Source organism: Oppia nitens, unplaced genomic scaffold (assembly GCF_028296485.1).
Source record: "Oppia nitens isolate AA-2021 unplaced genomic scaffold, nextdenovo-longstitch-racon4-pilon3 scaffold4_pilon_pilon_pilon, whole genome shotgun sequence".
Lineage (NCBI taxonomy): Eukaryota > Metazoa > Arthropoda > Arachnida > Sarcoptiformes > Oppiidae > Oppia > Oppia nitens.
Genome location: NW_026533232.1, coordinates 6,159,142 through 6,174,778, shown reverse-complemented (window position 1 = coordinate 6,174,778; position 15,637 = coordinate 6,159,142). Strand labels below are relative to the sequence as shown.

The 15,637-nt window shown below is 23.8% G+C and overlaps 2 protein-coding genes across 3 annotated transcripts; one reads left to right on the top strand and one right to left on the bottom strand.

Annotated features, from left to right (window-relative positions):
• Positions 1-5,401: 5,401 nt before the first annotated feature.
• LOC128960323 (inactive pancreatic lipase-related protein 1-like) lies at positions 5,402-11,152 on the top strand. The gene is made up of 11 exons (XM_054306395.1): positions 5,402-5,573; positions 6,136-6,440; positions 7,016-7,162; positions 7,245-7,356; positions 9,456-9,564; positions 9,651-9,709; positions 9,768-9,848; positions 9,925-9,996; positions 10,137-10,572; positions 10,745-10,939; positions 11,137-11,152. The coding sequence occupies exons 1-11, from the start codon at positions 5,402-5,404 to the stop codon at positions 11,150-11,152; spliced, it is 1,704 nt and encodes a 567-aa protein (XP_054162370.1).
• Positions 11,153-11,365: 213 nt separating this feature from the next.
• On the bottom strand, positions 11,366-14,308 carry LOC128959557 (ATP-dependent RNA helicase glh-2-like). 2 transcript variants are annotated; one of them, XM_054305548.1, is made up of 5 exons: positions 14,150-14,308; positions 14,001-14,073; positions 13,395-13,932; positions 11,797-13,337; positions 11,366-11,726 (listed from the first exon to the last, which is right to left on the bottom strand). In XM_054305548.1, exons 2-5 carry the CDS (start codon positions 14,055-14,057, stop codon positions 11,682-11,684), a joined length of 2,181 nt encoding a protein of 726 aa, XP_054161523.1. In that variant the 5' UTR covers positions 14,058-14,073; positions 14,150-14,308; the 3' UTR covers positions 11,366-11,681. The 2 variants fall into 2 exon arrangements, with proteins under 2 accessions (XP_054161523.1, XP_054161521.1); XM_054305546.1 differs by having other exon boundaries at positions 14,154-14,308.
• Positions 14,309-15,637: the final 1,329 nt, after the last annotated feature.

The window sequence follows — 15,637 nt, the reverse complement described above, 5'->3', positions numbered from 1 at the left end:
CTCAATTATTATTTTATTATTGTTATTATTATTATTTTATTTGTCATAAATATACATCACTTTTATGTCTTAGAATAGAGTAGATTAAAGAAATGCAGAATTATTATTAAGTTCTTCTCTTTTTTCAAATAAAACTTAATATTTGAAAAAATGTTGTTTTCTTACAAATGAAAGACAGTTTAATAAAAAATAAAAAAGATTTATTAAGAGTTTCAATGATAGATACAAATGTTATATTTATTTGAAAGTGTCAGAAATGAGAAGAACAGAAAAATAATATATAATATTAATAACAAAAGTGTAATAATAATAATATTTGATATAAAGTGATAAACAAGTGAATCAAAGCACCAAAATTGCTGGCAATGTATCCAATACTCGGCACCAAAACTGTATGCCTGAGCTGTGGTGACGAGCAATAAGTTGAGACACAAACCATGGATTTCTGGATATTGCGCTCTTCATTGACTTTCTATAATATGCTTTCCTTTTGCTACTAAATATTGACGAAAACCCAACTATAATATAATACCACTGTTTGATAAAACTAGAAATTGCTATATACTAGACATCTAATGTCTCTCTTTCTCAATCTATGTTAATAAATCTTTAATACTAAAACTGTTGGCTTCAACTCTCACGTATAAAAAGATAAACTATTTTGAGTTTATCTTTAGTGAAACTATCGTTAATAAAAACTTTAATACTAAGTAAAAAATATATATAAATATATTAAATAAATATTTACTAATACAATAAAAATTTTATAATCATATTAAATTGAATGCATTTATATATATGATATAAAAATATTTATATTAAAAATGTTAAAGTTATTGATATTAATAAATAATTTTGAAAGTTTAAAAAAAAATCTAATATAGTTTTTGAGTTGTTTATTGAATTTGTAAAAGTAGATTATATCTAAAATAATAAATGATAAAAACATAAAATTACATTATTTAAATTATTTTATAAACCAATAAATCATTTTGTTTAAACAACAAAATTGACAGTTCAACTATGTTAAACAATATCCATTATTGTATGATATACTGTAGCATTAAATTTATTATTTTATGATAACTTAAAATTGATAACATTTTAATACATAAAAATTATAAGAGAATGTTTTACATTGAAATTTAATCAAAGTATATTTTGGTTATATATATACAGTATATAAATATAAAACAAAAATTGTTTAAATAATAAACAAAGATTACTTTTGTGGCTTTCATTACAATTATATCTCATCTATAAAAAGCAACTTTTTATTTAAAAAAAAGATTTTGCAATCAATGCAAGTCTCTCTTTATTTTCATCAAAATATTTGCATTATATATAATATTTAATTTAATGCTCAAACATATACACTGTATGATAGATAAATTATTTTAAAGTTCTTAATCATAAACATATTTGAAAACATAAAATAATATTTAGTTGTTAACTTTTAATATACTATTACTTAATTATGATTATTTTAGCTTCAGGCAAATTATTTTTAATTTAATCTTTATTGTTAAGTCTCTCTAATATTAAATGATTTTAATAAAATAGTCTTTTATATTTATATCTATTTTATTAATCATTTTAATAGAAAATCTAATTAAAATTTATATATAATATGCTATTTTTAATAAAAAAAAATAATTAGATTTCATGCTAATGTTGTATTTAATTATTGTCATTTTATGTAATTTTAAAAAACTGAAAGATAATATTATGAAAATTTTAAATATTTAATATTACATTAAAATATAATTATAAAAAAATATATTTAATCATATTTAAAAAGATTCACTTTGATTTATTAATTTAAAAATTATCTGTTAAAATGCTAAAATTGTGAATAAATAAAATTATTAATAAAGAATATCTTTTTTATTTGATTAAATCATAAAACAATTTTATAATAATATATTAGTTAACTAAAATACTTTTTCAACTGTATTATTAAAAGTTAATTATTTGTAATAAATATAATAATTGTTAACATAACATAAACATTCACTATTTTTTAGAGATAATTTATAGCTCGAGTTATTTCATTACAAATCATTTTTAAAAATTTTAATTTTAGTTAATGTTTGGTCACAATAAACATAAGTCTTGGAAAGATTTTACTTTTTATTTTGATGTTTAAAATAGTGATGAATAACATCATTAGAGAAAGTCTCTAATTTTAACTCAAACGCATTAAACGAATTTGGATTTTTAGGATTATTATTGTGTGTTAATAGCACTGAACGGTGCAGTATATCATCCCTGTGCTCGACATTTGTCAATAATATTATAGACTTAAAACTGATTAATTATTTTCCAAAAATATAAGAATGAAGTTAATTAAAAAATGTTTATTTTTTATTCTTATATAAAAATATAACAAAACAATAATTTTAAATTATTATTATATGTAATATTTAAATAAATATCATAAATATTAAGTTACTTTCAATATATGTCAAAATTAGTTTAAAATTAAATACAGAATTTTTAGGATCTATTAAACTTAAAAGCAACGAAAATTCCTCAAAAATTTGGCAAAACTATGTATTAAAATAAAAATTACACAAACTTTTGAAGTATTGCTCTTAACTGTACATAAAAAATGTTGACAAAAAAATCTTATTTAATTTGATGCGAATATTAAATTGAATTTTAATTAATTATATTATAATCGCTTTGTTTTAAATTATTTTGATACTATAGATGTATAATTAAGTTATCCTAATATCAACTAATAAGTCATTCAATGATATATTGTTTGACATATGAGTTGTTGGTCTCATACCGACTATTGATTAGTTAATTTGTTGATTAGTGATCTCATACCGACTCACGCAACCTAATTGGCCAATCGATAAGGACTTCCTAAGTTTGATCGATCAACTGATCCCTAATCACAACAAATTTTATATTTTTATCATTTTTTATTATAAATTGCAATTTTCAAATTTATTTAAAATCTATAAAAAATCCAAAATAAAATTTTCTATTATAATATAATAAAAAAATAAGTGTATTTTTTGTTGCAAATGTATAATATTGTATAAAATATATAATATATAAATAAACATAATAATATATGTTTATATATATATATAAATAGTTATATATAATATATAACTATTTAAGTCTATAAAATGTAAATATAATTTAAATACTTTTGTTATATAGAAATTTCTAATTAGAATTTAATAACATTTTTTGATATATTAAAAAAACTATACAAATGTATTATATTTCAAATAAACATTTTAAAGGTTTTTATTGATTTATCATAAATAAACATAACTTCTTTATATTAATCAATAATATTTAATTTGTATATATATTAGAAAATTGTTAAATATATTTATTTTTATTACAAAATGTATTATATCTATAAATTGTTTGTAAATAGATATTTGAATGTTTTAATAGATATGGTATTATACAATTGGTAAATCGAAAATTAGATAAGTTATATTATAATAAAAAATTATATCAAGTAACATAATGCAAAATACTTATATTATAAATTTATTAATTAAACTTTTAAATTTTATTATTATATTAATTTATGTATTATTTATATTGAGAATTATAATTATATCAAATATTGTCTATATTTATATTTATAAGGTTTATAATAAGATAATGTATACTAGAGTTAAAATGAAAATTACTGAAACATATATTTGTTTTGTTAATTTAATTTTCTCAATATTTAGTATTTTGTAATACACTTTAATTATTAATAATAACTAAATATATTTATAAAATTTTACTATAATATATTTACAGTAATTATAAATTAATCAAATTTTTATATTTTACATAACATTTAATTAAAAATAGTTTAGTTATAAATAAAAGTTTTACTAATACAGTATTTGTAATAACAATGATTTGTTTTTGTAATGTATATACAGTATAATAGAGTATACTTTAACTTTATACTCTATAATCTACAGCATAGGTATTGTATTTGCTTTATATGAAGTTCTCATAATTACGCATAAAAGGAAATTTTTTAGGAAATATTATTAAAATTTTTTATATATCAATTACTAATAGCTATTATATACATAAATATGATGATATGCTATATATACGTGTATGTATGTATGTATATGTGTGTGTGTGTGTGTGTGTGTGTGTGTGTGTGTGTGAGTGAGTGATACTATAATTGGAATTTATAGTAAATATAAAATATATTTTATATGAATTCAACCATAAAATTATTTTTTTTTGTATTTTTTAAATTGTCAAAAGATTTTAGATAAAAATTGTTTTTATTGTCTATCGATTTTTCATTTTATAAAATCAATATTTTATTTATAAATTAGCAAAATTTTTTATTTGTTTTAAAATTATCATATTTAATTTTAAATAACAGTATTTATTTTCAAATTTATAAAATAAAAATATTTAAAAACTTATTTTATAGAAGAAATCAGTGTTATCAAAGTTGAAATGATAAAAGCTATAATTTTATTTTCAATAATAGTTAAATTTAAAAAACAAATGTATTAATGAAATTAATATTAATACTTTACTAATATATGTTTAACTTAATTATAAAAAAATTAGTATGTAATTGTAATATAAAGTATATTTGAATAAACAATTTTAATACTTTATAAGTACTAGTAAATAAATTATTTTAAAATTATAAGATTGATTTGCATATATATTTTATTATTTTTATAATATTTCTAAAATATAATATGATAAAATAATATTAAATAGTTTTTTAGTTTTATAAATATTGCAATTGCAAAGATATTTTATATTGTATTATATTTTACAATAATTTACATAGATATCATATATGTTTAGACAAATACAAAAATTTAAATTTCATTAAAATTTTTATAATGTAAATTATTATTTTGTTATCTGCATAAAATTAAACTACAAATAATAGTATATCAGTTTAAAATTAAATATATATATATTATAATTTATAAATATAGTAAAAATAAAAAATTTATGCTAAATATAACTTCAAAATATTATGAAATATTATATTTTATCAATTTTTAACTATTGGTTTTACTATTATATTTAGGGTAACCTTAAGGTCCAAATGTTAGCTAACGGGGCGGTGATTATGGCAGAGATGAAAGGCATGGATAACTTGACTATAAATCAGACACAAAACATACGGCTCTAACAGTACACAGAATTTCAAGTTCACGGCTTATCACTTATTTTAACTTTGTTTAACTGTTTTATATTTAGTTTTAATGTAGTTTTTTGAGAATTAAAATAATATTATTTTAAGTGATACTATGTTTTAATTTATTTTTATATTTTTAATCAAATTATAAATATGTTCACAAAGTGCTTACAAAAACTGCTTTTAATTAGGTTTTCATTAATTTGTTTCATTGTGTTAGTGTTAGTGATGACAATAACGGAAGCAACTGATAATGATATCAAATACGAGTTATTAGGCTCGAGAAGTAATGGTAACCTTAGTCTCAATTATGCAATGATTGAAAACAACTATTATTTAACTAAAACAGCAATTAATTCAAATATAGTCAAGCCTTCCAGCGATACCACTACTGAAACCGGTAACTAACCTTTAATTTAATTTTATTGCTATTTATTTATTTTACACATTTTAGCATTTTATAAATGATTTTATTACTAATGTTTTTTTTGTAAATTCTTATAATTTTATAAATTTAATTAAACTTTATATTTAATATTTATCAATTTTTTTCCTAGCAGTCGATGCTATTATCTAGTTAGTTTTACAATTAATCAAAAAATTACCAATTACAATAATGTTGAGTTTAATATTATCTATAATTATGCCTTGGTCATTTTTACATTTAAAATATGATTTACCAGATATCTAATATATACTATAAATAGTCAACCAGTCGAGCAGTCGAAATCAGTCTAGTTTTAAGATACTCTCTGAAATATACAGATATTAAAATTAATTTATATAAATAAAAAAAATTATTTATAAAAAATAAGTTATCCTTATTTTATATATATATAATACATATATAAAATCAGTCTTTAAATATAATCACAATAAAAATATATTTAGCTTTTAATAAAATTTTAGAAAATAGATTTGAATAATTGAATTTTCTACAATTTTTAATGTTTTATATTTAGGGTCAGACAAACCAAAGAAAGTAACGGCCGGTTCTCAACTACTGGTGCGCTGTTATCACAAATACGGATGTTTTTCAATAGCCGAACCATTTCTGTCAATCTATAGACCCATAAATTTGTTTCCTATTTCTCCTGATTTATTAAACGTTGAATTCCTGTTAAAGACTCGTAAAAATATGGAAAGATCTAAGAAAATAGTTAATAAAAATGACGGAACTTATGATTTGCTTGATTTTAGTCCAAAAAATGATTTAAAAATCATAATTCATGGATATTTAGAAAATGGATTTCAGTCGTGGATCAAAGTATTTCATATATTAACATATCATTTGATTATTATATAATATATTACTATTTTAATCTATAAAGTATATTGTATTTACACAAAAAATATATTATGAATTATATAGTTTTCTATTCATCGATGCATAAAAAATTCATTAATTTAGAAATTCTTAATAATATATATTTTTAGTACTCTATGTATAAATACTAATAACATAAATTATAACATAGATATCAATATTTATATATAAGCTTTAATATCTAAATAAAATAAAAATAAATTAGTAATAGTAATAGTAATAGTAATAGTAATAGTAATAGTAATAGTAATAGTAATAGTAATAGTAATAGTAATAGTAATAGTAATAGTAATAGTAATAGTAATAGTAATAGTAATAGTAATAGTAATAGTAATAGTAATAGTAATAGTAGTAATTAAAAATTATAACAAGTGTTTCATATGTAACTACTTGTAATTATTTTTAGATTAATTTAATGCAAAATATGTAAATAAATAAAATTTGTTTGATAAAAATATTTGTATGTTTTGGTTAATAGAAAATTATGTGATATTTAATGTCAATATTTTTTGCAGGATATGTCAATAGAGTTGTTGACAAAAAGTGATTTCAATGTGATTTGTATCGATTGGATAATAGGCGCGACTCCGCCATACACTCAGGCCGTGGCCAACGCTAGACTTGTCGGTGCAATCATTGCTCACTTTATTAAAGACATTCAAGTATTATAATAAAATTAATCGTATAATTCATTAAAAAAAAATTATTCAAAATTTTATTAATAATAAATGTATTCATAATTAGAGACAATATCCCGACTATTTGTCGTCGAAAATCCATTTAATAGGTCACAGTTTGGGCGCACATATTGCAGGCTATGTCGGCAAACGGATACCAGGAATTGCAAGGATTACTGGTATTACTTTTATATATCTTTTATATTACTTTAATATTACTTTACTATAACTATAATTAGTAAACATTTCGGTATTTTACATAATTATAGTTAATCACTAAGATTCAGAATAAATAAAAATAATAACTTTTCAATAATTTATAAATATTTTAAATGAAACAATAAAAATGTCTTTGTCTTTAAAATCAATTATATTGCTTTTAGTTTTACTACCATTCAAATTAAACTATGTTATTTTTGTTACATAATTATATTTGATAATCAAATTATAAATTCTCAATTAAATTATTTATAATAAGATGTAAAAATTTTAATTAAAAGTAATGTTATAAAAATAATAATTTTTATAACAAAGAAATAATAAGATAAATGTGGATTTATAAGTAACATATCCATAGTATATATTATAAAATATATTGCTTTAACGGATCTTCTAAATCAAGTTATATTTTATGATATATAAGTTAATCATTAATACTATATAATTAAAATATATGTTTCAAAATTATGTAAATCTATATTTTTTGTACGAATACTATATGGAAATTTTTATGCAAAATACTATAAGTTAAATAAACAAATTTTTGTTAATAAATTAATGATTTTTGTTCATATTTTAAATAAGCTTATATAATATACAGTATATTAGTATATATAAAAATTATATAATTTACTGTAATGTATAAATTGTCATAAATATGGCTATAATAGTGAAAGTTTAAGTGAAAACAAATAGTGAAACAAACACTTTTAAAATTATCAAAACATCACTTTAAAAGTTCGTGATATGAATCCCATAGAAATATAAATACATTAAATGCAATAAAACTTTATTATTTCAATCCAATTAATATTCCTAACATTTCTCAGTAAGGCGTGGTTCACATATTAGGTTCGCACTTGAGGGGGGGGCGGCCAAAGCGAACTTTTGTGAACGAGGGGAGGGGGGTAGCGATCTTAAGAACGTTCGCATTTAGATATGTTATTTTTAGTAGTGGGGTGGGGGGTTAACGGTTATGGACATGTAAACGTAATTTTTTATAATGACTACATGCGAACAATTGAGAACATAGGGGAGGGAGGGGTCTAGATTTCTTAAAAAGTGCAAACGTAATATGTGAACAGCCCCTAAACATCTATTTAAGACATGGTCACTCACGTTAAAAGCTTGACTTAATTTTTAAATGAAGATTTTGTTAAATTTAAATTTAAAATTTATATCTATATTATAGTTTACACTTTTAATTTTGAGAATATTAAAATTATAATCATAAATTAATACAATAGTATTTATATAAATAAATTTAAACAAAAATAATTATAAGTAAACTGCAAAATGTATGCATTGATTATTGTTTTTCATATAAGATATTTTTGTCATAAAATTAATGTTTCTCCAAATTATTATATTTTTGCCAATGATTTCATTTTAATAGATAACTTGCAGCCAAACAGAGTCCTATTCAGTCAATTACTGTATATGACATAAAGTCTAGTTTTTAAGTATACAGATATATAAAAGTAACTAACATTTTGGCCAAAACTTAAACTATTGTCTGTCTTGAGGCATGAAATCACATCAATGATAGAGTTTGTGTTATCCAACAACTACTACAACACAATTGCACTTCAATTTGACTTTTGCTTTATATCTTAAGCTTAAAGCTCTTCCTCTATAGTCTTCATAACTCAGATAATAACTAAATTGTGACACAATTTTTGTGTAAAAACTTTGTTGTCTCTTAGAAATAATGAATCTCTTATTAAATAATGTTAAAAGTTAAGAGTAAACATCAAATGTTATATTAAATGAACAAATAATAGTTTTTAAACAAATAACATAACATAAAATAATGATTTAAAGATTATAATTGTTTTAGATATAAATTTCATAACAATTATTGTTTTATAATATATGGTATAATATTATAAGTCTTCAATTTATAATTATTTCGTAAATTATTTTGCAAATTCTGAACTTTATTTTAAACAAATATAATATTAATTTTATAAATATCTATTAATTATTTTTCAATATAACTTAAATGCAATTTATGATAAAGTAATGAATGAAAATAAATGGTGTTTTTATCTTAAAGGTTTAGATCCGGCTGAGCCTTACTTTCAAAACACTGATCCGAGGGTTCGCTTAGATAAAAGCGATGCTTTGTTTGTAGATGTCATACATACCGATGCTTCAAGTATTATGTAAGTCTAGTTTTTTTATAAAAATAAATCAATAAAATGTTTTGAAAAGTATTAATAGTAATACTTGAAATGTAAACTTCTTAAAGAACCGGTGGATTTGGTATGAGTCAGGGCTGCGGACACATCGACTTCTACCCCAATGGAGGTTTGAATAAAAATTATTGACTAAAAAATTAATATCAATTGATTTTAATAATATATAGGTCTAAAACAACCCGGTTGTAGTGAAACATCACTCAAAACAGTCATTGACTCGATAGGCAAAGAAAGAAATGTTATCCACGGTTTGATTTTTATTAATTATATTTTTTAGTTCAAAATTTATTAATACAATTATATTTGCATATTATCTGCATTAAGGTATCCGTAAATTTATTGGTTGTAATCACATCCGGGCTTTCCTTTTATTTACTGAATCAATAAACACTGATTGTAAGCATATTTATTTCAATTGTATTATTGAATTTTTTAGTAAATATTTTTTCAATAATTCAAATGATTTCATGAGATAAGATATTTAGAAAATTTGTTGACTTTTTTTATTGTTTGATTCAAACATGACATACCTAAAGGTCCATTTATGGCCTACCAGTGCTCCAGTTATGAGGAATTTGCTTCAGGCCTTTGCACTAAAGGCAAGAATTCTTGTCTATCATTGAGTCGACAATCATTGGATAACAATAGTTATGACAATACAAGTACTTCAATAGATTGCTTTCATTACTTACAAATGGGATTCAATGCATACAATAGTTGGGTTCAACTCAATAATTATATTAATTCAAAGCCATTGTTAATGAAAGAGTTGGGAGTAAATAAAGGTCATGAAGACACTGGCCATAAGTTTTTCCTACAAACCAGTCATAGAACTCCTTATTGTTTCTTACATTATCACATCCAACTGACTTTCAAATCAGATATTAACACACACTTCCAAGAAAAAGGTCGTCTTTTTGTACAGTTATTCGGTACCAAAGGATCCACTCAAGTAATAGACGCAACTAAAGAGTTAGTATTATATACTCATATATACTATAAATTATAATTACTTTATTATTATTTATATAAACTTATAACTTTGTTAATATAATTAGTAAACTTATTGTTGGGTTAATTCCTTTAATGTATTGTAATATTTATAATTTATTTAATTGTATATTGATTTTTAATTACAATTTAGTACACCTTTGAGCGATAAGGTTGAGTATATAATAAGCGCCAGTGATATCGGAACCGTTATTAGAGTGGAAATACAGCTTAAGTACAGTCCATCTCTTGTAATAAACCCTTTGAGATGGAGATTAAGTGATTCAAATGATTCAAATCAATTATATTTAAATAAACTGATTGTCGTTAATCTGGAAAATGGATATAAGTATGTATTTTATTATATATTACTTATTGACTAATTGATGCAAAGTTGACAATTAAAGTATACTTAATAAGTATATTAAAAATACAGCTATAATTGAGTAATTAAATTTAAAAAATAAATGTTTACATATTAGATATACCTAACAAAACATAAGACCTTTTTACTAACATTTAAAATTACATAAATGTTGTCCACAGGTATGGTATGATTTAATGCAATGTACTGTACTATAGCTAAGAGATTAACTTGAATTGCAAAATGCATTACAAATTTATAGTATACATCAGTTTATTGACTTTGCATTTTTAAATAAATTTTCCTATTTTTAACTACTTTTAATAACAATTTAATTATTGATTAATTTTTTATTATTTTAAAGTAATTGAACTTTTAATACAATTTTTTTAGTTTCATCTTTTGTGACGACAATATACCTTTGAAAGGTAACGAAATTAAATATATATTTAAACAATGCAATTAACAATATTTATATTTCAATATTTAAGAGAAAACATTTTTAAAATATTTTATAAACCATTAAATGTCTCATATAATAATAATAAACAATACAAAAACAAACTGAGATTACTTAAATTTTTGTTCAAATTAACAAATCAAATATTGCTTATAATTTTACGCAAATATACGACTATTTCTGTAATTAAAAAATATTTTGGTATAAAAGTATTATAAAACAAAAGCTCAGATGTTTTATATAATGACTAATAAAAGTGATCAACACTTAATCCCAGTCATCATCATTGGTTGTTGTGGTGACAGTTGAATCCTAATAATAAATACAATATTTAATATGAATTTATATATATAATACATAAATATAATATTTTAAGACATACTCCTCTGAAGTCAGTTCCACCAAATGTTCCGCCATTAGAAATGTTGCGGACACCAGACGAGCAGTTTTGCAGAAATTCGGGAACAGTTTGATCGGCGGTTTCCAATATTTTGATGAGTGAAGCGGTCAAAGCTATATCATTATCACTGGACGGATCAAAGAAAGACGTAGCCTTTCCTATGTTTCCGACTCGACCCGTGCGACCAATTCGATGCACGTATTCATCGATCTCATGAGGCAAATCATAATTTACCACATGTTTTACATCTTTAATATCAAGACCGCGTGCAGCCACTGAAGTGGCCACAAGAATAGGCATACGACCACTTCGGAAATCATGAAGTGCTTGTTCTCTTTGGCTCTGAAAGCGATCGCCGTGAATGGAAGTGGTCATCATATTGTTTTGTGACAAATAAGAAGCTAAAAAGTCTGCCGTTTTCTTTTTCTCCACAAAAATCAAAGTTCTTTCATTGCTTTCACCTTTTCTCAAAATATCCATTAGTGTCGATCGTTTAGTTTTTCCGTCAACTTCGAGGAATGTTTGTTCCACATCAGAATTGGCAGATCCAACCACACCGACAGTCAAAAACATATAATTACTTTTAAGAAATTCTTGAGCTAAACGCTGAACTTCATCGGGAAAAGTGGCCGAAAACATGAGTGTTTGACGCTTAGACTTGTCTGGCATTGTTTCGTGAGTAACCATACGTCTGACTTCAGGCAAAAATCCCTGATCTATCATACGGTCCGCTTCGTCCAAAACTAAATACTTTAAGTTAGCAAAAGATACTTTTCCTTTAGTCACAAAATCTAAGAGTCTTCCCGGAGTTGCCACTAAAAGGTGAGCACCACGTGATATGTGAGCCAATTGAAAACCAACTGAAGTACCGCCGTATACAAGACAAGGCTTAACAATACTTCCTTTTGCGAACTTAACCGCTTCGGTATGTATTTGAATCGCTAATTCACGAGTTGGAGATATTATCACACAAAGTGGCTCTTGAGGTGATTGGCCATACATTGAGGGCAAATCACTCAATGACAACAAATTTTGAAGTATAGGCAAAATAAAAGCAGCAGTTTTTCCTGAACCAGTTTGAGCGCAAGCCATCAAATCTCTTTCAGCGGCTATTATAGGAATGGCATACTTCTGAACGGGAGTTGGTTTAGTATACTTGCATTTATTAATGGCTTCGTTCATTAAATCGCTTTTAATGACATCAGAAAATGCCTCAATCGCTGGTGGTTTCGGATCGTCTCCCGAAAGATTAACTTTAATTTTGTCGTATCGATTAAAGTTAATACCAGCGGGAGTCGTGTCGTATAGGTTTTCTGAGTCTTCATCGATCACATTAGGCTTATAAATGGGTGCAATAGGTTTGCCGTCTTCGCCAATAACTTCTTCAGTACAATCGGCAGCTTTATGGCCAGTTTTCTTACATCTACGACATTCATTTGGTCCGGTAGTTGAAGTTGGACAGTCTCTAGCCATATGTCCAGTTTCGTGACAACGATGACATTCACCACTATTCCCTTTACTCTCTGATAATTTAATAAACTTACTATTATATCAATGCATAATCTATATTATATACAAACCATTATTATTATTACTAGTAGTTCCACTGTCATCGCCCCAATCAAAATCATCATTAGCTTTAGTGGCAGTCGAAGAACTGTTAGTCGCTCCCCAGTCGTCAGTGTTTGAAGTCGTTTGACTCTTTGAATTGTAACCATTTCTCGGTTTTTTTGGTTCAGTACAGTCATTACTTCTGTGTCCCTCTTGTTGACAGTTAAAGCATGTAAGAGCTCTCGATTTCTTGGGTTGAGGACAATCACGTGACATGTGGTCACTGGCATTGCAATTGAAACAACTGCGAGAATTCTCTTTCTTTGGTTCCGTACAGTCACGGCTTGAGTGTCCTTCCTGTTGACAATTGTAACACTTTCTCGGACCCGACCTTTCTTTACGGGGTTCGGGACATTCTCGACTCATATGTCCACTTTGATGGCAATTAAAACAGTCGCGACCACCACCTGAACGTCCATTGCCGCCGCCATTAGTCCAACTGTCACCAGCAGTATTGGACGCACCGGTCGTATCCATTGCCCATTCGTCATCATTGGCCACTGGTTTCTGTCAATTGTAACAATCAAATCAAATAAATACCATTTATGACAAAAAAGTACACCAAATGGTCATACAGTTGCTGCCGAAGTGGTGGCCGAACCGGAGCCCCAATCATCCCAATTGTCACTCATTTTTAATCAAATTAATCTATAATTTGATAATCAAATCAAACAATTAATAAAATAATCGATTGATTCAAACAAATTGAGAGTCAATTCAATACAAACTATAAGACAATGAATGCCTTTCAAGTGATTCACTATAAATGAGCGCCAATTCAATGGATTCAATGCTTTCAATGTATTCAATGCTAATATAATACAGTATTATATACAGTACTTCTCTATATTAACTGTCTCTATGTCTCACTTTATCACTAAATTTCTAAACTATTTGTAGATAATATTAATGCAAATACAGTAAACAATGTCTACAATAAATATTAATAAATCGATTAATAACTGATGAAATGCAAGTCAATGTGTTAGTGAATCTGAGTGTTGATTGGCTGACGACTAATACCACTATAATTGAAGTAAACGTTAAATCGATTTAATATTAGTATTACATTAACTTTAAACCCATTGCTAAAAGTTTAACACTTTTTTGCTATTTGTGTAAACTCTGCGACAATCATTCAATACATCATTCAATACATCAATCAATACATCAATCAATGCCGACATCAATTAGAGGTAGCAATCAATTCAATACTTACTAATTAAACCAAACCTAAACATCTATTATTCAATTAAAAACTTTTTAGTCAACCCTTTGAATAAGATTTGACACAAAATATAGTCATTAATATTTATAATATAATATACAGTACTGTATTAATACAGTATAACTTTGTATTTTCAAAATAAGTTATATTTTGTATAAAATATGTATATTTGATATTTAATTTATTAAAAATCAATTTTAAAGATAAATTTAATGTATTTTGATTACAACTCTAATGTAATTCAATATTTTTATGGCATTTAATAAGTGTTTGTCTGTTGACAATCCGGATGTCCGACCCGTTGTAATCCCGTTGTAATCCCGATGTCTCACTGAACGTAACTTTATATACTGTACAGTACTGTATATCTTAATACTAAAAAAATCCATACGTTTTGTCATATATTCATAAATTTATATTTGTTTTACATTTCAGTTAAATGTTTTCAACTATTTTGAACTTAATTACCGTTAAATAAAAAACATTTGGAAAACAATAATAATTTATTAAACTAATTATCGATGATTTGTTTTTCTGTACAAATATTATGCAATTTAATATATAATATAAGTTTTTATATATTTTATATAATATAATAATGAATAATAAGATTAGTTTTAATTACATGAATGCATTGAATACGCAATATATTGTATGTAATATTAAATTTTATAATTTATAACTATTAATGAATATATTGATGAAAATCATGTGATGACTGATTGGTACCATTCATAAGACAATCATTATTAATGATTTTACTATTTATTATTAATTTAGTTCATTAATTACTGTATTTATAGTATATATCTATTTTTATATAAATTATACATATTATATATATATATATATAGTGTTTACCATTAATCATATATCACAATCAATTAATTATAATTGAATTAATATTAACATAAATGTGTGTCAATTATAATCAACTAAATATCATTACAAATGACAATTCAATGCATTTCAATAGTTCTAACA